The 23,545-nt window shown below is 42.5% G+C and overlaps 1 protein-coding gene across 3 annotated transcripts in view; it reads left to right on the top strand.

The window, feature by feature from the left end:
• kcnip1a (Kv channel interacting protein 1 a) overlaps positions 1–23,545 on the top strand; it is a 38,095-nt gene that overhangs the window by 8,130 nt on the left and 6,420 nt on the right. Inside the window, exon 1 of one of the 3 annotated variants that reach the window (XM_023416790.2) lies at positions 5,820–6,392. The exons of 1 other annotated variant lie outside the window; for it this stretch is intronic. In XM_023416790.2, the coding sequence (XP_023272558.1) occupies positions 6,335–6,392 (58 nt within the window). In that variant the 5' untranslated portion in view covers positions 5,820–6,334. Of the gene's footprint in view, positions 1–5,819; positions 6,393–17,407; positions 17,550–23,545 lie in introns of those variants that run through there. One more of the 3 variants, XM_023416791.2, reaches the window with a different exon arrangement.

Raw genomic sequence — 23,545 nt, 5'->3', positions numbered from 1 at the left:
CCTGAGATCATTCGTTTTTAAGATTTCTTCAGTATTAAAGTGATTCAGTGCAAGTCAGTGAATCCATGGCATCTGTTCTCACAAGTAAAAAACCTGTGTAGTATAACATATTCCAAACAAAATACTTTGTTGGTTTCCTTTAAATAAAAGTTTGAGGCCCAAACAGATGACCTAATACAAAAACCTACAAATTTGTGTGGCAGAGTTTCTTATTTTCTCTCCCATTAATCATCTCATGGCGCCTCAGATGAATCTGGAGACCCTTTGGGTGGGGGGCAGACCCTGAAGCCGGAAACCATTGGACTTAACGACCTAACATTTTTGGCCACCAGGGGGCAGCAGAAAAATCACAACAGCACAACATTGACATATCGTCACCTGCAGTTGCAATGGCGAACCTGCCAGAAAACACAACATACGCATCCAGCTGTTGTGAAGCAGCGTTATCATTCATTTGGAGTCGTGTTTCTGATCACCTGGTGAATGTAAGTCCACGTTCAAACTTTGTTTGTGAGGGAAATACTCGGCTCTTCAGCCGCTAAATGCTCCACTAAGTTCACCGTCTAGCTTGCTAGTCATTCATTTGGTGCTCAGCAGGTTGTGAAAGTACAGTTTAGCATTATGCTGAAAATGCCTGCTGCTCCTGGAAGCAACACTACCCCCCCCCCACCCCACTCCCAAAGTAGTCATTTGATCACTTGTTAAATCCTATAGATCATCAGTTCACTTACAATCAGCTTCATTTGAGAAGCTGAAACCATTTTTTTTGTGCCATTGTTTGGTCATTAAAAAAATTTAATTGATTATCATAATTGTTGCTGATTAACTTTCAGACTATTGACTTATTAATTAAACTAATTGTCCCAATGGAAACTGTTGATAGTGAGGTCTTTTGGTTTGGAGGAACAGGGACATTGCTGCTAATGTAGTTTTCTTTTTTTTGGGCATGTCAAGAAGAAATTGGATTCAGCTTCATCCCAAAGCAGAAAAAAACAAATCAAAACAGATACTTTTCTATACCTGTCTGCAATTGCCAAATACTAGTATATATGATACGTTGTTTTTGTAATTTGGGTGAAATGGTTAAATGATGACAATATGTTTCAGCAACCCATTCTATGGGCAAAATGATTGTGGCAGTGTTTACTCACTCACTGCACACTGATTGCAGTCAGGCCTTGTTGCACGGCTTGTAGTCTGTGGTTTGTAGTTGGTGTAGGAGCGAGTGACATGTTTGGCTTTGTTAGAGGAAAAACCGACGTGTGATTGACTCTTAACAGCAGGAATTGTCTGATCTCAGCAGTGTTACACCTCATTCCCATTACTATCAGGATCGTTGAGCCCGTCCTCTCCACTCCTCACTGCAGTAAATCAATCCGTTTGTTTCTGATGACTCAGACGACACTAAGCCCGTTTGAGCCAGTTAGTGGCCAGGTGCAGTTTTCACTCCTTGTTCTTCATCTCACTGCTCTGACTACTCCTCTTTTGTTTCCACTCCCTCCCCCTGTTTTGTCCCACCATCCTGTTTCTGTCATTCTCTACTCCCTCGCTCCCTCATTCCATCTACCCCCTCCCTCCTTCTCTCCCTCCTCACCTATCTCCCTCCATCTTTTCTGCCCTCTCAATTCTCTGCTCTCATTCGCCTCTCCCCACCTTCTCTCTATCCCTCCCTAACCTCCTCCCATCTATCATGCACTCCAAATTCTCCACTCATATCTGTCTCGCTCTCTTCTCTTCCCTTCATACAGTTATTGCCCCCCCCCCGTCTCATTTCTTTCACTTGCACCCCTTCCCTCCCAATTCTCTGCTCTCATTGCCCTCCTCTCCTCTCCTCTGTGTGGTCATCACTATGACAGATTCCATCCAGCCTTCGTCTGATAAGACCAGGCAGCCACTAACCAGCCAATTTATTATTCACTGCCTGCTCGCCACATTTCTGCTTCTTGTCAACACCTTCTTTCTCTGCTGTCAAATGCTTTCTACCTTTCAACCCCACAGTCTGATCCCCATATTTTCCTTTCTCTACCCTGCATCCATTCATCGAGGCAGCCATCTCAATCTAGTAAAAGGTCTGTTGTGTAATGGTTAATAAATGATGAGAAAGAGGTAGGCTGGCACTCGGAATGATCCACAGCGGCCCGGACAGGACTGAGTAGCAGCGCAGATGATGTCAGGTGTAATGTCTTGGCAGAGTTTGGCAGTCGGCCTAATGTGATGAACCTGTTGCCGTTAGTGTTATTGCTCTGTAACTGCGCGTCTGCAAAGCTATGTTTGTTTAGTTGTTTTAACAACTGAAAAGGATTAAATAATAGTGGTGATTTACAGCAGATCTGGATATATGTGGTAAAATATCCTAAACTCAAGGTTTACTCACTTGCTTCAATCTGTAACATTTAATTTTCTGAATGTGTAAATTTTGAATAATTTCCAAATAATTTCCTAAAATGTTTCCTGGAAAGAACCATGAAATATGATATTAGAGGTAAAGAGAGAGAGAGAGATTAGTTAAGACACTTCCAATTAATTCTAAATGCTAAACTGACAATTCAGCATATATGAGGAATCAGTAAAGAACTCAGAACAACAAATTGAACTAACTAAAAAAGCAGTCTCTGAACTTTGTCTCTGAACTTTGTCTCTGAACTTTGTCTCTGAACTTTGTCTCTGAACTTTGTCTCTGAACTTTGTCTCTGAACTCGCTTTAAATGTAAATGTCTTCCTTGATCTTCGTTCATCTATAACTCCTGGTTGAAGACTGTGACCCCTTCCCAATCGATGTTGCGACCTGTTTTGGTCTGATGTTCACAGACAGCTGATGTCGTCTGTTTCTGAGGCTCCCTCACTGTCTTACGCAGGGTGTTTTCCATTCTTACAGACGTTGTGTTCTCCACAACCAGTACACCCCAGTCTTTCTCTCTTCGGGAGGGGCCTATCTTTGCAGTGTACAAGCAAATCCCACTTGTTATCCGGTGACCAAAGTTGGATTCTTACTGTCGGTCATGTGATGACACATGAGCAATTTCCATTTGCTGAAAAAGTCATTGTATTTGTTCATATTTTATCACAGCTCAAGTTCAAGAATCAATTTCCAAACTTAAACAGTAAAGCTTTTGCAGTTCTCACCAGTTTTTAGCCAAACCAAAGAAACGAATGGACCTCAGGAGCTCATTGTAAATTCCACATATACGGATCCCAAATAATGATGATATCTTTCTGTGAAACACCAGAGTTTATTCAGCACCAACAGGAACTTTGTGCTCTTTGATTGTCTTCTGGGATCTGTGGATACCAACAAGTTCTCCAGTTTAAATCACAAAATATGTCATTTGTCCAAGACTTCTGGTACAATACAAGTGTTTTCTAATCTGGTGCTGCTATGTTTGAGGTTTGGTTAGGTTTAAGCACAAACGCTATTTCGCTAGGGTTATGAGAGCATTGTGGTTTGGGTAAACATGACTGACTGATAAGATTAGGGGACCTTTGTTATCTTCATTTTTCATGGTTACACTAATACACAAATCATTTGCTTAAGCTTAGAATGACTGTGGAAATGGTTAAAAGAAACTAGCGTTGACTCTCAGGGTTAGCGTCCAACATTTTGTTGAGGACAGTCTTGGGGATATTGGGGAACAAGTAAGTTGTTTTTATTGAATTCTAACTGACAAACCACTACGTTCATTTAAATGTGGAGATTTTGATTGCATCACAGTCTCGTGATGACTCAGCAGCTGGCGTCTGCCCAGTTGTCGTGAAAACCTCAAATGTTCACTTCCATTTTTCTGAACACTTTAAAGACTTTTTTTGTCCACGTTGAGATTGAGATTAATTCTTGAGCTCAGCAGCTGGAGCTTTCAATCATATTACAAGGCCGTCCTTAGCAGATTGTTGTATGATTGGTTTGTCAACTACGTCTTTCAAAGACATGAATGAACTTTTAACTGCTACTATTGCTCTATTTTCTATTGTATTCTATTTGTTTCCTCGTTGCTTTCTGTTTTCCTCAAATCAATCCATTCGGTGCTGTTTGAAGACTTGGTATTTACAAAATGTCAGCTTTGCAGAGAATGATCAAACAGCCTGGTTTTCAGCTTTTCCACTGTGGCTTTTTCGTTTATCCAGTGGATTTTCAAAGCGTCTGATCAACCAACGGCTCTCTCTCCACTGTTAGACGTGTATGTAACCCCTCCACTGAAGTTAAACATCATCACTACACCAAATCACGCTCCCTTATCTCGTCTATTCAGCCGAGCTTTCAGAATTTAATCAGCATGTGTGTGCCGCTGCTGTGGTGTGAATTTAAAGACCTGTTTCTCTCTGTTGATATATTGCGACTCTCACTTGCAGTAACCAGTGGGTGTTTGTGCATGTTTGTATGTGTGCATGTATGCGTGTAGATGTGTGTGGTTGCATTTGTTAGTATATGATTTTGATTAGAAACTGGTGTCAGATCTGTCTCTTTCTGCAGAGCTACGAGAAAGAGGAAGCGTGTGTGTGTGTGTGTGTGTGTGTGTGTGTGTGTGTGTTGGAGTGAGCTCTTGCATATTCAAAAAATGTCTCTCACCATTACACACACACACACACACACACACACTCCTGCCCTGCAGTGCTCCTTTTTCTCACTTTCTTTGTCTATCTCCCTGTCTCTGCTCCTCTTTTCTTCTCCATTTTCTTTCTCTTCTTCTCTCTACACCTCAGACTCTCACACCTCCTCCTTCCCTCCTCTCACTTGTTTTTACTCTGCATTGATTCTCAGCGTGCAGGCTACTGCAGCCAGTAGCTTTTAATGAATGCCATGGCCTAATGGCTTTATCATTGGCCTTGATGGCCTCAGTTCAGCCACAGCGATGGCTCGGCTGTAAATTGTTTTCTTAACTAAAGCCACGTGAAGAATTTCAATAAGGGCTGTAGTCAATAGTGTCGGAGCATCCCCCCAATCTCGACAGCAGGGTGTTACACGGAGGGCAGCGAGGGGTTAAGCGTGATTGACACAGGAGTACACGTGTGAGGTGGACCGTGTTCTGGACTGTCGTCATTCGCCCCAGGTTGTATTGTTGTAGTGGGTGTGTGGCCTGATTGTGTATCTGTGTGTAGTTGATGGATTCATCAGCAGACTCAAGAGCAAAAAGCCGCGTGTTGATTCCAGCGCTGACATATGCGAGGCGCCGCTTCTGCAAATGTAGTGGTGTCAGATGTACGGGGCTTTGTCCGTGACCCACCTGCTAGCAGAATAATTACACACACGCACATACACACACGCGCACACACACACACACACACACACACACACACACACACACACACACACACACACACACACACACACACACCACCTGTCAGACCAGTGCATGTAAGCAGCACATACACTCTCCACAGTGAGACTGCCGAATAGCAAAGGGGGACCGATCAGTCTAGTCGTCCCTTATCTCCCCTCACCTCTTGCACTCTTCATCTCGCTCTTTCTCTCTCGTTCACTCCCTTCCTCTCTCCCCATCACTTTGCCTCCCCTGGTGTTTGTGAATTTTCCTAATTTGTCTCTGTCTCCTCTTCCCTCTTCTCCTCCCCCTCACCTCTTTTTCTCCTTTTCCTTTTCATCATTCTCTCATTCCTTTTTCCTCCTCTCTTCTCGCTCTCCCCTGAGTTACGTCGTCCTCTCCACATACACACAACTGCTCCGTCTCCCTCTCTCTCTCTCTCTGTCTCTGTCTTTTCCTGCGCAACAGTGTGCAATCCCCATTTCCCCACGAGACAGACAAAGAGACAGAGCGACAGAGACGAATAGGAGGGAAAGAGGGAGCCGAGAGAAGCAGAGACAGAGAGAGGCAGATACATAAAGAGGCACAGAGGAATTGATGGAATGACAGTGTGGTGGCAGGGGACATACTGAGAGAGGAATAGAGAGAGAGAGAGAGGAAAGACGGAGAGGAGGAGGGAGCGTGTGCGAAGTAGAGAGAGAGACAGAGGGGATGTAAAATAGGCAGCTTCAGTGACAGCGTAGACAAAGGTAGCTTCAGAGTGCATGTGCGCCCTCTTTTTCATTCACACTCACTCTCTCACACACATCCTCTCTCTCTCTTTCTCTCTCACTCACTCACACAGACAGAGACACACACACACACACAGACCCTCGAGCAGAGGCAGCAGAGCTGTGAGGGTGTGAGGCAGCATGAGAAGTGATATCTGTACTTCCACCTACACATCTGTCTGATGGAGTAACTTATTTACAACATACACATACCTGCTGTATGCACACTCACTAGCACACTTTGATTATAGGCGGGCAGACACACACACACACTCGCAAGCTCACACAATCTGTCTGTGACCAGAAGTCAACATGGGTCTTGTGATGGGAACCTTTTCCATGCAAACGAAGCAGGTGAACTACCACAAAGGTAAGAACGTGTTTGCTTGTTTGTTTTCTTTTAGATTTATCAAATACCTAAGGGTCTGTGTGTGTGTGTGTGTGTGTGTGTGTGTGTGTGTGTGTGTGTGTGCGTGTGCCTTTCTTTGAATATGAGCATATGCTTGTGGCTGTCACATGAGAGCAGCACCTGTCATGTTGCGTGTTGTCCCTTAATGATGGAGTCATGTATGTTTGCTCTCGGAGTCATGAATATTGCACAAGAAGTGCATTATGGGAGTGAGCTGAACGTACACGGAGCAGTGGTGTATAGTTGCCAGAAAATGCCATTCATTATTGGGTTATGATGCAATCTCCAGGCCATCTGTCCCCTGTTTGAACTATGGATTTAGGAATATATGTGTGTCCTTGTCTATGTGCATGTGCAGCTGTGCCATTGGGTATGTCTATAAAAGGTGATGGTATTTACCCCTGTATGCTCTCCAAACCAACCTGCTTCCTGTCTGCCCTGCTACTGTTTGACAGGAGGAAACTGGCACTGACACTTAACGCATGCATGCTAATGTGTTTGTGAGGCCATACACATAAATTAGTGTGTGCAGCTTTGTCCATGAAAATATAAATGCACATAATTCACAGCTAAAATGTAGGAGCGTGTAAGGAGGAGTACATTTTATGTGTGTTGTGTGATGGCTGTGGCAGCAGTGTGTGTGTGTGTGTGTGTGTGTGTGTGTGCAGTAAATCAGTGTGGTGTAATCTGTCAGCCTTTGGCCATGGTCTGTCCTGCGTCTGTTGACCTCAAACCTGATGATTATCACCAGCAGACACAGAGCTGCCTCACACACACTCAAGAGACAGAAAACCGGAGCCAGATCATGTTTCACATGTAGGAAAAGAGGGAAAAAAAATCTCTAATTGGACGATTAACCAGAGTGAGATCATGTATAACAGACTGTGTGTTAAATATGCTGTGACAAAAACAGTGGAGGCGATGTAAGTGATGTAAAATACGTGCTGTGAATGATGTATAAGTCCCCCAGGAAAATACCTTTTAGCTGTATATATTTCCTTTGTTACACGTGTCAAACATTGTAGCTGGACCACACAGAGTATTTGAGCTAGCTGTAAAAACACTTCAGAGACCCCTGTAAATGGTTTTCTGAAATACAGGCACATATAGCACCCTGCGTGGGATGTTTACTTTAATTTCCAACCTGCGCCTCATTTCATTACATGGCAACAGCTCTAGGCAGATACTTCAGATCTGTCCTGAATACATACTTGAGGCACATTTTCAAGGTGGATGTTTTCTGCAGCCTAAAATATGAAAGATTACTGAAACAGAGGAAACCTGGCCATGTTGTCCTCTTCCATTTCAAACACAACCCATTTACCAGATAGGGAAGACAACAATGCTTATGAAGCAACTGAAATGTATTTTTAGCCAATTTTGTGCGGGAAAAGCTTCCCTCCCTCTAGTTAGAGTAACCTCTAAATAGCAGCCACTTTGAAGTCTGCTGTTAGGGTGTAAGGAGGAAGCGATAGATGAGTGAAAGTGGGGAAGAAAAATTGAGAAAAGTTGAGAGGAGGCAAGGTTGCTCCTCAGGGGGCTGCACAGTGTGAGTGTCACTGTGTGTGTGTGTGTGTGTGTGTGTGTGTGTGTGTGTGTTTCAACATCTGCTGCAGTGTTATAAAAAAGTGGCCTAATGAAAGCAGGGCAGGATTTATTTTGCATGGAAGGTCGGCCCATCCTCAATCCCAACTCAATATGAGGCAACAACCAGCTGAGAAGGACCCAAAGTTAACTTTTCTGGATGAATGTGTTTATGCAGGATACACTCTGACTTTGTTCAAGGCAGAGTTGTGGCCTTGAGACAAGACTCTAGTCTTGAATCGGATGACTTCAGTTGTGACTGGACAAAAATCAAAATCGACGACTTCACATGACCGACTTCCTGTGAAAAAAAAAGAGCCCATAGGTTGTGTGTGCAGCAGGTTACTATGACCCATAGTTACCTTTTGTTGACGTAGTATATATGGTAACAAAGTCTGCATTAGGAGAAGGTTGGGGTGGATGGATGGGTCAACAAAAGACAGGAATATCACACAGGAGACCAGTGTTCAATTCCCCGTGTGAAACTAGCATTTTGTGTTTCATTTGGTTTTATCCATGACTGTTTGACAACCTTAACAATGTTTGTATTATTGTAACCATGACAACAAAGATCGTCAAACCTTAAGAAAGTACTTATTTTAACCCAAACCACGATCTTTTCCTAAACCTAACCAAGTTGTTTTTGTGGCATAACTCAACCAAGCCGTTGTTTCCTGTTGTAACCATGGCAACAAATGTCCAGTGTGCTGATGTCAGTACACTCCTCATGTTTATTATTGTAACCATGACACCTGGCGCTATAGGGACACTATTTCAGGAGACTGAAAGTTCAAAGATTAAAAATTATGATTAAAAAAAAAGGTGCAGTCATTCAGCTCTCATTTTCTTGCTGATGTCCATCAGATATATTTGGATATTACTAACTGTTACTGCCGTTTAAAAAAAAAAAATGTAATGGCGTTGGTGAGGGTTGCATGCCAACTCATTAAGAACTCAAGAAACATCTTGGACTTGACTTTGGGTGTGTTAGTTCAAGACTTGGGACATCATAGCTAAAACTTGAGGTGTCCTTGTCACTTGCAAAACTGTGACTGGTAGTCTTGAATAATCACAGTTTAGGTTTGGAAGTCATTGACTGAACTTTAAAATTCAAATGTAAGGGATCAAGTCACAGCAAATGTTTATTTAGTCAGTTAATGATATTTTGCAAAGCCTGTTTTAAATATTTTTTTGCAGTTGGTGGTTCATCAATCAGTTGTTTTGTTAGACTACATGTCTCAAAACATTTCAGTTCAGTGTAATAAGATTATTGAAAGGTTCCAACGTGAATAAAAAATATCACATATGAAACTTGTTTACAGCGCTCCCTCCATCTATTCATGCTTAGTCTGACCTAGAGCTGTAGACTATTATGGAGGTTATGCATTCAAGCTTTCAGGAAAGTGTGTTCTATTGCACAAGACATCCTGGTAAACATGGACGGAAAACAAGTATACTAACTTGAAAGAGAAGCAGGAGACCTTCAGAACAGTGGTTTCCAACCTGGGGGTCAGGGCTCTCCAAAGCGTTCACAAGATAAATCTGAGGTTCATGAACATGTTTTATGCCACAAAATTTATGTCTGACTTGTGTATAAAAGCTGTTTTGCTGTTTAGATTTTTTTTTTTTGGCATTTTAGCCTTTATTTGTGGTAGAGAGGGACCGGAGACATGGAAAAAGAGAGTGAGATGACATGCAGCAAAGGTTCCCTCAGCCTGGGAGGTGACGATTGTACTGTATGATATGGATCTCGGACCAAAACAAATGCTTTGTTGGCCACACTGCCGGCGGCTCTTTATGTTAGCAAGGTGTTACGAAGCCCATTGAAAGTGGCCACTGAACACATAACAAGATGCACAACTGAATTAATTTACTGTGTGTACATGAGAGCCAACAAACAATAATCCAGCCACAACGTGTAGCCCATGCTAACATGCTAGCCATGATATGCTCTATGGCAATGCTGGCAGTAAGTCAGCTAGCAATAGAAACATTTGCTGAACAAATTCATAACATCGGTAACAGCAAGTTAGCTAACGTTACTAATGAAAACAGACCTGTAACATTATATAGCCATTCATTATTTACACGTCGAGGAGAAGAAAGGCCAGTTCCCAGTCAAGACGGAGCGCTTTAGCAGCTCGTAGGGCTCAATATCTCAGCAAAGCCAGCCAGCTCCTTGGTTGGACTGGAAAAGAAATTCAGCCTTGGACTTATCTGCTGGGACTAGCCCCACAAAAGACACTGATGGAGCCAGTAAAAAGTTAAAAAACTTTATGGATGTTTTGACAGTTCACTGGCCGACTGGGATTTGAGCCGGTAGTCCCCATGGACAGTCCGCCTGTGCTCTGGTCTTATCTTATTTCTTTGACGGAGGCCCTTTTAGCTGAAAAATGTGGTTTCTTCAGTGGAAGAAATTCTGGAAAGTGCGTTAACCTGAGCGTTGCGCACTGCACTGTGCCATCTTGCGTGTGAGTGGGAAGGGGGGGGCAATGATTTAACAGTGAGTGACTCACATGCACGCACCCTGGTCCCTGATACCAAAGCAAAGAACAGAGAAGCTCGGATTACAACACACTCAGAGCGGGTGTGACTTTGTTCTCTGCTCAGCACGCCATCACTCCACTATATCTTTATATAGAAAATAGCTATTTGCTGTTGTACTGTTGTTTAAAATTGCGATTACATGTCCTTTTAAAGCTATAACAAGGCATCACAAGCAGACAACGCTTTATTTTACGAGGCACTGGTGAGAAATGGAGAACATTTGGTTTAGAATGAGAGATATACAGCACAAACCTTATTCCAGGCTTATAGCCATATTCATTCATTGCTATGGTGCTTGGTGAGTGACTGTAAAACTTTGGTACAGAAGCTCTCAACAAATGCAGTCCATTTACTGTCTGATCAACAGCTTTTTATTATGATGAATTGAGTGAAATGAATCTGAGACAGCTGCTACACAAACTAAAGCCGAGGTTTTTGTTTTCAGTTTGGTTTATTAAATGAAGCCAAACTGATGCTGTGGCCGACATAAAGTCGTGGCTTTTTCATGCAGGACAGTAAAAAGCAGAGATATTCGCCAGTGTCCGAACCAGCTCATATGGCCATAGGTTGGTGTTAAGGTATTTATCTATCTCTCCTCACCTGGGGCAAAAAAAGAAATTTATCCACTGTCACTGTGCACAAACTACTCTGCTCATATGAAATATTTCCCAGCGGGTATGTTATAAACTACAAAACCTGTACCTCGCCGACACATTCATCTCCCTGTCCGTTCGCTCCATTTGTTTTTGCCTCTGTACTCTCTCGCTCTGTCAAGTGAATTTTCACTCTCTCTCTCTCCGTGGTGCTCGCTCTCACCTCATTTCACCTCCTCATTTTGTCTTTTATGTGTTTCTCCCTTCAAGTTTTTTCTCTTCTATTCCTCGAGCGGCTCTCTTCTTGATCTATGGCTATTCGTCTGCCTTTGCTGTTTATCTCAGGGTTTCTGTCTCTTTCGCTCTCTCCAACCCTCACATCTCTTTGTGTTCTGAGTTTTTGCACAGAGCATAGCCTTGTCCTACTCAAAGATCACTCCAACTGTTTGAAGCCTCACTAATCATGTGGAGTCTTAGTTTGGGGCCAGCAGAATGAATGTAAATAGATGTCTGTTTGTGCATGTGTGACTGAGTGTACGTGGAACTTCTGGAGAACAAGCGTATTTGGCTCTATGTTTCCATTTTCCACAGGGCTGAAGAGCGGACAGGAACCCAGTTTTTTTTTTATAGGCTTTACAGTTTCCACCCCTCTCTCTCATCCCTGCACATCAAAAGAAGTGCACCGAAAGGGCCAATTAGGACAGCTAAAGAGCTTTATTAGGCACATGGCAACATGAAAATGGGTATCTGGTTAATCCCATGCCCGAAGCATGTGTGTGTTTGTGTGTGACTGAATATGAGCGTGTAATGATAGAGTTGTGATATTACAACCTCATATGTCACATTTCTTTTAAGCTATGCAGTGCATATATTCACTGGAACCATCATTTCCATTTAAAAAAAATCTTGCCCGTCATTTAGGATCCTCTGTCGGTGTTTGATCTTTCAGTGTTGCAAATTAAACCCACATGAGCATTTTATTAAATAAAAAATCAATATACTGTATAAATAAAGATGCTTTATTTGCATAATATTTGCAGGCAACGGCTTTGCTCAGTTCTTCAAAGATAAACAACAGTTTCTATGCAATTTATCTCCGTAGACAGCTCAGCCCCGTGCTTGCCTTCAGGCCTTTGTAATATTGGAGCCAATGAGAGAAATGCAGATGATGAATATAGATAGCTACTTAGCTCTGACTATATGGTTTGGCCTGTATGCACAGTTCTGTTAGCAGTGACGCACATCACTTGAGCTAAATTAATGTGACAGTTGAAATGAGATTCATGTAGAGTAAACTGTACATGTTGCCAGTATAGCTTTTTACACCTCAAGCACAATAACAAACTGGAATCTCAGTCACAGTAATTTGAATTGAAATCACAATGGTTACTTGACTCAAATACAGGAAAAACAAGCAGTCCATTTGAGAAATAGACAGAAGTTTTACTTATCAATTGAGTAAAACAAAAAGAGGCACTGAAATATATTTCCTTTTCTGAAAACAACCGAGTAGTAGCAGTCATAAATTCAAGGTTAATTCGATTTCTTTGACTTACACTTTTGCCACAAGTTGGGTGGGTTTTGATGAGGGAGTGGAGGGTTAACAAACACAATAAATAAGTAATTTCTATCTACATATTCATTACACTAATTAAGCCCTACAGGAACTGTTTCATGTTTGATTAAAAAAAAAATAATAATTTTTTTTTACTTTCTAAATGGGGCAGCAGAATAAGAGAAAAAAAAGCTAATCTGCTAATGTCACACAGACCAATCAGTTTTTATTTTTAAATGATAAATAATGTATTACTGAGGGGATCGCCTGTCACCAAGCACATCTACATCCCTGAGTTTGGTTTGTGACCTCTGAGAAATAAAAAGCTGTTGCACTGTGAAGGAAGGACAGAGGCAAGATGAACAGCTTCAATTATCCGCTAAATAAAAAACCCCTGGTGAATCTGTAAGGAAAAATAAGAAATGGGAGACATTTATCACTGCTTTCACTGACATTCACATACGCAACAGAATGCTTATGTGTGTCTGTTTCACTCCGCTGCTGCTGCTGTTTGTGTTTCAAAATGTTGTTGCAGAACAATCTGACACTGGAAATAACACACTGATTGTTCGACTGTCAAAAAGTGTGTCATTTGACTCCGTGGAAGCATGGGTGTGTGAGTATGTGTGTGTGCTCTTGGTTTGGCTGTAAATAATGCATGATGTATCGCTGTGCCTGTATGAGCATCAGGTCCGTGATTCATGGTTCACAGTTGTGTCATGCACTTGACAGATACTGTATCTTCATCTCTTCCCGTGTCCAACAAACAAATACTAAATGACAATGAGTTTGCAGTCGAGTCTGCATTTGTTTAACTGATTGTTTTCATTATAGATGGATGGGACAGTTTTTCTTTGATTAATCGATTAATTGTTTTGTCTTAGAAATGTCAAAAAAAAGAAAAAGAAATCTTCTTTATGATTTCTTTGATGCTAACATAGTTTATTAATACTAATGTTTGATCCAAAAATTAGGCCAAAGTCCAAACATTCAGTTTACAATCACATGTGGTGTAGAAAAGCTTCAAATCCTCTCATTGGGGAAGTTTAGCTTGAAAAATGTTCAACACACATTATCAGTTACCAAAATAGTTCATTAATTTTCTGTCAATAGATTACTGAATTAATCAACTAATGGTTTCAGCCCTATTGCACTGTACGCGATCATTTATAGCTGTAGGTTAGTATTTGTATCACTCCAGGAGGTGCACATCGATTGAAGTTCTTTCTGTTGCTCTTTGAATCTCTCTGAAACACTCTTTAGACAACCAGCTGAATCATGAAGAGTGTTTTCCTGCTGCTCCTTGCTCTGGCAGCGTGTGTGTGTGTGTTTACGTCGGCGTCCTGTCAATCTAGGTAGCTGTGAGAACAACGGTCAAGCAGGATGTCGAAGGGGAAGATAGCTCTCTTCCCTTTACCCAGCCCCCCCCTTCTCTCTTTAGCCTTTTTCATCGATTCTCTCTTTAATCACTCTCCATCTCTCATTCAAACTTTATCTCCTGCTTCTTCTCCCACTCCTAATTCTACCGTCTTTCATCATTATTTCTCACTCTCTCCACTTATCTATGTCCCTGCTTACCCCCTCCATCCCTCTTTTTCTCTTTCCCCGCTGTCCCTAGATGATGACAGATCAATAGCGCAGGCTTTTAATTATTCCCTTTTTTCATAATGTGATGAGAGCCAGCAAGAGGCTCAGCGTGCGTCCACTAATAAAGATACAGAGAAATGTCCGTGTGAGAAGTCATTTGGACAGCGTAAGATATTAGTATTGATTTTGCTAATAGACATGTTCTATCCCTGTCCAAAGCTACGTTACCCCTGATGAGTAATTGCAAAGCCTTGTGTGCCGACAAGACTGTCATAGAGGAGTGCAATAGATTGATGGTCTATAACTGTTAGGATGGATCTTTCAGGAGGTAAAGAGTGACTTTTTATGCTTACACAGGCCTGTAGGTTTGCACTGTGGTTGGTCTGAATGTGCAGCTTGGAAGAGCTGAGCTGATTTTCTAAAGCTTCCGCCCAGCGTTTTAATCTTAATCAAGATCTTTAGAGTTTCATTTTCTCTTACACGTCTTTGTCCTTCCATCCAATTCTCTGAAAATTTTGTGTTTGCTTGCATGTCCCACTCGCTCTCTCCTCCGCCTTCTTTTCTTGCGATGCCACTCGCCCACTCTCCTGGCTCTTGTTATCCACTTCTTTCTCTTTCTTTCACTCTCTGCATCGCTCTCTAATCTGCCGCTGGAAGCTTTCCTGGTGTGTTTCCTCCTCCTCATCCTTCTTCATTCATTGTCAAATATGTTTCCATCTTTGCCTTTGTGTCTTTTCCCTTCCTCCATACCCTCCCACCTCTTCCTACTTTTGCTGTTTTTTTTCCTCCTCTCCTGTGTCTTATTTTCTCTTTCCTTAAAAGTGTGACGGGGGTCTTGTAAAACAGTCTGCAGCCATTCACTCACATGCCTGCAGGGAAACACCAGGCAATTTTGGCAGCAATATTTTACATACAAACACAAAAACAAACACACACTCACTCCAACCTCTTGCTCTCTCTGCTCTACAGACAGACTTTGAAATGATTACCAGAAGGAGAAATATTTCTGTCAGTGTGTGGAAACGGGTCTGTCAGAGACCCGATGGAGATAGAGAGGGATGGGGAATTGGGACAAGCCGGGAACAGTGTTTGAAACAACAGGAGCACCAGGCTGATTCGTGCACCCAGAGATTTATAGGGAGAGATGGCTAGATAAAGGCATAGGGCATATGCCTGGAGACAAATTCATAGATAAGAGGGTGGAGAGAGATGGATAGATATGGTTTTAGGCTAAAGATGAAGCAGGGAGCAGGCGAAGAAATCATTTTGATAGCCTGTAAATTCCTATAGGCACAAGCATTGTGAGCAAGTTGAGAGGAGCTGTGTGTGTGTGTGTGTGTGTGTGTGTGTGTGTGTGTGTGTGTGTGTGTGTGTGTGTGTGTGTGTGTGTGTGTGGCTGGGAATGGTCTTGCTCCACGGTGCTGCATGCTGTTTGGACGTCACCAGTCCACAGAGACCTCATCGTATGATCAGCCATTCGTTCTGCTCACGGTTTGTGGATGTGTGTGTACATACGTGTGCTTCTCTGTGTGTGGAAGCACGTGTGTGTGGGTAGGGTGAAATCATGACTCCCCACTGCTGTCCATTCTGTCTCGCAAAAAAAAAAAAAAAAAAACACACACACATGTCAGCATTCATGAGCACATTTTCACTGAAGCAGATTGTTTTTACTCACCAAACTCTATGTTTCCATATGGCTTCCTAACAATTCATAATCATAGTTCACCATCAGCTGACAGAAAGTGGCCTATACTCTCAGCAGTTGCAGAAGCATTATATAATAGCAGCTTGATATAAAAGGACAACATGTCGGTTCTCAAAATTGACTAATGAAAACTTACGCTGACACATGCATCATTTTCAGGAGCAACCGAAGCGCTGTTCAACGTTATGTTCAATATATATTTACCTGAGGGAGTTTTTGAGTGCAGGAAAGAATCTTTTTCCACTGCTGCATCCATGTTTTCTATGTGCAGTGTTTGCATGTTGAACAAGCACAGCACATATATCGTACTTTGTCATCCGTAGCTGTCTTCCAATTTGTCTCTTTGTACTCTCATCTTGTTGGTCTGTATACCTTGTTTGTATTGATCGGGCTGTAATTAAAATGTGATTTCCTCTGGTGTGTGTGTGTGTGTGTGTGTGTGTGTGTGTGTGTGTGTGTGTGTGTGTGTGCGTGCGTGTGTGTGTATGTGTATGTGTATAAAGCTCTTCCAGACAAGCGCATACACGCTCCTGCAGTATTATCTGACACTTGTCTTGATCCCTCAATTTCTACGCGATTAAATATCTCATTCTTCTCATTCCTTGCCTCTTCCTGCTTTTAATCTCTCTCTCTTTTCTTACATGCTTGACTTTAAGCCTTCCTTCCTGCCCTGGGAGCCGATCTGCCACCACAGACATTCTGTCCTTTATCCATCCCTGTTTGTGTGTATGTGGGGGTATTATGGGTGAATGAACAGGAATGATGGATGGAGTGAGTGGAGGTGTTGCTGGATTGAAGTGGCCTTTTCAAGAACAAACCGTGATGTTGAAAGGAAAAAAAAAAAAAACGGAAGTGACGCTCTTCATAATTGTTGTCACATGTTTTCCTTTCACACCATGATTCATATTTACCTTTCCAGTCAATATTTGTATCTATTTGCATATTTTCCCTCCATCAGAGGAAAACAGATGCGTTTAGGTGTGAAAATGTAACAGGGCATGTTTGTTGGTTTTTTTCCAGAGTGATTCACAGAGTGTTATCCTCTACAAATCAATGGGTAGACTCATATTAATTTATAATTTAGTGAATTAACATCCTGCGATTTCATAGTGAATCACTGATGCTCCACTCGGGCTCTTGGCTTGCGGAGAGAGAGAGAGAGAGAGAGAGAGAGAGAGAGAGAGAGAGAGAGAGAGAGAGAGAGAAGAGAGAAGAGAGAGAGAGGCTACAACCCCTAATGAAAAACAACGAAATGGGAGGGAGGGAGATAGAGAGTGTGGGGAGGAGCAGCACTGTGAGATGGAGTGAGAGAGCATGAAAGGAGGGATGATAGAAAGAGGGTTTCTGCTGAGAGCTGCCACCGAGAGAGGAGGATGAGGAGAGGAAAGAGGGCAAGGGAGTGTGTGTGTTCTAGCCGTTCAAACACGTGACAAAGAGATAGAGACTTCAGCATACAGACGCGCTTGTTTCCACGACGACGACGGCAAACATGGGGGCTGTGGTGGGTACGCTGACCATGCAGACCAAGCAGAGGAGGCCGTCCAGGGGTGAGGGAATTCACACACAAACAAAGATGCGCATGCATATGCGAGCCCTCACACATGCGCCCGCACACGCACACACACAGACACACACACACACACACACACACAGACATACATATATATATATATGTATATATATGTATATATATATATATATATATATACACCTCTTTCACTAGTGAAGAGGAAAATGGTCTTATATTTTTGCACCCAACTGTATAAACAAAAACATAACCACAATGTATGCTTTCTCTTTCACACACACACTCATACATAGGCTGCATGCATACACACATATGGACAGTGAAACTTTCCAAACAGTGTGTTCTTACTGTCTCTTACACAGACACTCCAGTACAAATATACAGCTCACATACGCAAGCTGCAGAGCAAGGATTAATAACTGCTGGTATTTGAGTCAAAATACAGACGGAGAAAGAGAGCATATGGTCTGTAGTGTGTGTGTGAGAGAGAGAGCGATAGAGATAGAGCAAGTGAGAAAGAGAGAGAGACCAACAGGTGTTCCCAGAGGAAAAAGAGAACCTTTTAAAACAAAGTTTGACTGCGACAGTGTGTGTGTGTATGTGTGTGTGTGTGCACCCATGTGATTGTTGTTGAGCTTATCTTTTATGACGGAGTCAACCAAGGGAGGAAAGTAAGAGACGGTGTCTTTGACTATATCTGAGTCTGCTTGTGTGTGCGTGTGTGCGTGTGTGTGTGTGTGTGTGTGTGTATGTGTGTGTGGGCGTGTGTGTGTGGGTGTGCGCGCTTCAGTATGCGTGTGTCGAGCATCGACGCTGGTAAACACACACATGTCGAAGGTATTTGTCACTCTGCTCACACACTGCTTTTCCGTCTTGCTGTTACCTTGGAAGCATGGTAGCCATGGCAACAAAAGATGTCAGTTTTGGGGTGGGTGGGGTTGGAGGGGTGTGGGTGGGGGTATGGGTGTGTGTGAGTGTGTGTGTGAGTGTGTGTGTGTGTGTGAGGGGGGGGGGCTTGATGAGATTGGGGGTATTCCTAAGTAAGTCAAGGCCATGTGAAAGAGAGCAAGACAGTGAGAGATGCAAATATGCAGATGAAGCGAGGATGGAGGTCTTTCTTTTTTTTCTTTTTAAGAAGACCTGTTGCCTCTGAGAAATGTTTTGCTTCCTCGTTACTCACTCTAATGAAATCCTGTAAACCAAATGTATATAAATCTAACAAATCTAAACTGGCTTCTCCAGTGAATGAGCACACAGAGCAGGAGCCTGGTGCCAGAGTGAAAATATCCCCTATTAATAGTGTGCAGTCATTTAAACTTATTTGTTGAGGCAGGTTATTATTGGTTTTTCAGAGCAAATTAGACCATACAGGACATTTTCCAAGTGAGTGCATATGGCTCATTTCATCTTATGAATAAGCTTTTTTTTTTTTTCCTCCCACAAGCTCAAACAAACACCTTTCCCCAAGGGTGTTAAAAAGGCAAGGCGTAAATTTGTTGCTATTTTGAATAATGAGGTGGTTGTAGATGCGTTCACGTTGTGCAAACGTGTGAAATTTGGATCTTCCTGCAAATAAAAACAAGCCTTTTTACCTCCACAAATGTCCTGAAAGGAAAAAAAACATAACAGAATGGGTTGTAGAGCTGGAGCTATTTGGAGGTCGTTTGTAATTCTGGTGTTGTGTTGTGGTACTTAAGCGCCTCTCTCTTTCTCCTGCTCTGACATGTTCGCTGTATGCAGGATTAGTGCAGCGGGGCTTGTATGTGTGCAGCCACCTATTCTACGGTCTTACAGATAACTTGTTATCCAGGATCGCGACACTGACTGCAACAGTGAGAGAGAGACGGTGCATGGCTGTAATATTGCAAGATTAGATTCCTGCATGATTGATCCTCTGAGCACGAGCTTATCACTGTGCTCTGAAAGAAAGAAAAAAAAAAAAAGCCTCGCTGTGGGTGCATCTTGCTCCTGCCTGAATATTTGCATGCCTGCTTGTCTGGACTGTCTGTTTTCATCAAGGCTGCTTGTTGTTCTCTCAACTTGCTTTATTTTCTGTCAAGTGTTCTTGTTCTTGTGTGACAGGCTCCCTTTGGTGGGAGTTTTCTCCTACCTGTTGTCTTGTCTGCCTGGTTCCTGTCTGGCAGGGTAGCTGCTATTTTCTTCCTCTTCTGTTGTGGTGGCCTCTGACAACTCATCTCTGGAGAAAGAAATTTCACCTGGCATTTTTCTCCCCTCCCTTGTGCATTTTTCATTTCTTTTCAGTCCCTATATCTCTGCCTGTCTTTCTAACTCCCTGCAGAAATGTTGTCTCAATCTTCCTCTCGCCTTCCCTTTTCTGTCACTCCTCTGCTTCTCCTCTTGTCTTGTTTTCCTCTTGCTTTCTGCTGCCACTCCTCCCCACCCTTCCACCTTCCACATCTTTTCCTCTTCAACCCGCTGCTTTCCCTCTCCACGCTTGTTTCTCTTTATCCTACTTTGTTCTAATTTTTCCCCATCACACTCTTACATTCCATATCCACAATCTGCTCCTGGCACCCTCATCTCCATACCTCCCTCTCTCTCTCCTGTCTCTTTTATGCCTCCATTCTTTCTCTCATTTGCTCCCTTTCTCCATCACCCACGCTCCCATTAGCTGGTGTGAGTGCTTATTAAGTCATCTCATCATTCTCTTCTCTTGGCTTCCAGGAGAGAGTGTGTGTGTGTGTGTGTGTGTGTGTGTGTGTGTGTGTGTGTGTTTATGTGCATGTGTGTGAATTTCTGCAGATTCAGTTCAAGTCCAGACATGTATTTACTCAAAAATCTATGTTGGCACGCTGCTATTTGTGTCTGAATGAGCTGTATTTGACTCACTCTTCCCAATCATAATCAGGGGTGGCACGCTAATATGTGAGGAAGAGGCATTACGCTGATGTGTGTGTGTGTGTGTGTGTGTGTGTGTGTATATGTGTTTCTCCTGTATGTAAACACGAACACACCACACTACAATTCTGCAAACACCTTCCATCACTTCGGTCCTCCCTCACAGGCTAAAGATTAGTAAGCAAACGGATGTGTATGTGTGTGTGAGGATGCAAGATTGGGATTGTATACAGTTATGTGCACATGGGTGCTTTAAAACCTCTATGAACCTTGAAATAATGTGTTCATGTTTGGCTTGTTTGAAGGTCTGTGACTGGATGCATGTATCTCTCCACGTGTGTGTGTGTGTGTTTGTGTGTGTTTTCAACCGGAACGAGTTGCTGGACTTTCAGTGAACCACCCAAAGGCCAGTCAGATTGGCCCCCGTGTCCACTGACTTGGATATTGATGGTGAAAAACAATGAACGAGATCTTAAATTCACACAGTGCAACGTGATTATGTGGTTTATGTGTAAACAGGACTGCTGCAGCTGAAATCTATTTTTAAGATGCTTTCCTCCACACCTCCCGGGAGCGCATGCCCAATGGAATTGCCACTTTCTTGGAGAGCGCTCTCCGCTGTTAAAGAGGCCGGTGAGAGCGAGGCCTCTCCATTGCCGCCAGGACAGCAGATTAGCCTAATTCAGATTATGCAAATGACACACACTCTGGCAAGGATTACAGGACACAGTATGAGAAGGAAAGAGAGAGCATGGCGGAGATAGAGTGGCAGAGTGAGAGAAGAGATTGGCAGAGTGAGAGAGATAAGAAGTGGAAGCGAAAGGAGGATTCAGTGGGCAACGGAAGAAAGGAAGAGATGGAGGAGAAATGAGAGCTAACATTAAATACACGAGCCAGCAGTAGTTAGGGAGAGAGCTAAGAGTTAAATCCTGTTTCTGGGCTGGGGGAAGTGTGTGTGCTTTGATGTAAGAGGTATTTTTTTGTGACAGGGTGCTGGCTGGGGAGAGTGACAGGCAGTCTTTCTTTACTGACAGTTCGGGCCACCACTTAATACTCCAAACAAGCTCTGAAAGAAAAAGGGTTCAGGCTTTTGGTCACTGTCAGACTCCACAGCTCATAATAGCTTGTGTAACAGATGGAAGTGAAGCGCTTGAGGTTGCTTTTTAGGTTGGGTTTATTTAGGTTTTCCTAACCTGCTAATTTTGCAGATTCAGTTCAGTTTTGGAACATGATTCATGCAAGTTTTTAGATATCACCTGTTAGCAATAAAAACTTTGTACAGTGAAGTTTTACTAACTAGATATAGAGAACACTGCCGTTCTCGGTATGTTAAAGAGCTGACCTTATTTTTTTAAGGTTGTTTCCTGCAGCAGAATGTCTTGCACTTGGACCTTTACTTACAATGTATTCTTACTGTATTCATCTTAACGCCCCTCTCTAACATCCACATTTAAAAAAAGCAGTGAGACTGGGAGGACAGCACCAGCCACACTTTTCTTAATATTTTGTATTATATCAACAAATAAAAAGAACATAACTGACATTGTTTTCCTCCTACATTTCAGTTTTATCCATGGCAGTCAGCTATAAGCCCATTTGTTCCTGTTGAAAGAACGGCTCAGAAATCGTTTTAGATTTAAAAAAAGGCCCAGTCATTTTCTAAAACAGCTGTGCCCTGGAGTTTGAAGATTGTGTTACTCAAACAAGAGTTAATGGTTGGAGACTGCTTTCTGCTGTGGACTAATACACATTTTAGCATCAGTGAGTATTTACAGCGATATAACATGTATGTGGGATAAAGAACAGCAGGCGTGTTAAGTGTAGTGAAGGAGCATTTCACCCAGTGCAACTTTGTGGCTCATTGTTTTTCAGTCTATATCAGTCTTTGGCTACACAGGCTGTACTTGTTATTAGCAGATCACAGGTAAATAGATCTTTACATTACTTTTTTTTTTTTTTGCTCCAGATTCCAATCTGAGACCTTTAATATCAACTACCTGCTGATACCAAGTTTGATCTGATCCATAATACAGCTGTAGAAATACATAATGTGTTTCATAAAATATAAACCTCTGCAGGTTTCCTTTGATGTTTTCCTTTAGTATTTTTAATGGTGTCCTACAGCACTTGGGTAATATCTGATAAATGCTGCCAGTTGCTGACAGTAAGAGACATCTCAAGGTTGATCACTTGAATGAACACGATATACACTCAATCATCCTTAAGAAGTGATGTTTACACTACTGAGCATCTTTTAAATGTCTTGCAAATTAAATTAAATGCTACTCTTGCCCCTTAATTTAATTTTACACAGACCTGCTGCTTTAATTCCAGAACAGTAAATAAAGCAAACCTGCAATTGACAACTCTGCTGGAAACCTCTTGATACAGCAGAGCCCCCTGCAGTCTGCAAGTCAGCGGCTGCACCTCAGCTCGTTGGGCAACCACAGCTTCTTTTTACATTCACATTAATGAGTGTGAGCTGGTCACAGTACACGGATACTACAGAAAATATTCCATGTTTTTATCATTTATTTTTATAATTTTATAAGCATTATCACTATATGACTAAATGCATCGGCTAAATCTCACATAACACATGTAATGAAATGTACAACACATCTTCATTAGTGGCCTTGACACACACTAGCGGTGTCTGTGTTAGTTCCTGCTGCCCCCTGCTGGTACACTCAGATTGTAGCAGGTTATATAGTTCCCTGTGCTCCGCTCACTCAGACACGCTCCAATATTAAGTTAATATACAGCTCACAGTGCAGATTATGATGGATCCTGTCGTCTCACCAGCTGTATTCATAATTACTGCTTTAGCCAAAGCGTTGTTTATACTGTAGAGTAAGTCATATCCAAGGACTTGGGCACGTTCAGCGAGAAAAGTCACTTTGTGGTAAATTAAGCCTTCTGTTGTTGGGGGATGTCTGTGTGTCTTAATGGGGACAATTAATCAACTGCTGATCTGCTAAGAAACACATTCACACATGCACACGCACAATCACGAAACAAACGCATACGGTCGCACAGCAGAAGGTGAGCGTATCACAATGTGCTCAGGTCGGACCCTCGAGTTAAAGCACTGTTCCCAAAGAGTGAAGGACACAATGGCTATAACACAGAGGGGGGAGTGGAGTTGGGATGGGG

The sequence above is a fragment of the Seriola lalandi genome, unplaced genomic scaffold (genome assembly GCF_002814215.2).
Source record: "Seriola lalandi dorsalis isolate HSWRI2012SDOR001 ecotype SW California unplaced genomic scaffold, Sedor1 jcf7180002054569, whole genome shotgun sequence".
Lineage (NCBI taxonomy): Eukaryota > Metazoa > Chordata > Actinopteri > Carangiformes > Carangidae > Seriola > Seriola lalandi.
The sequence above is the reverse complement of the archived record's forward strand: the minus strand, read 5'-3'. Positions and strand labels throughout refer to the sequence as shown.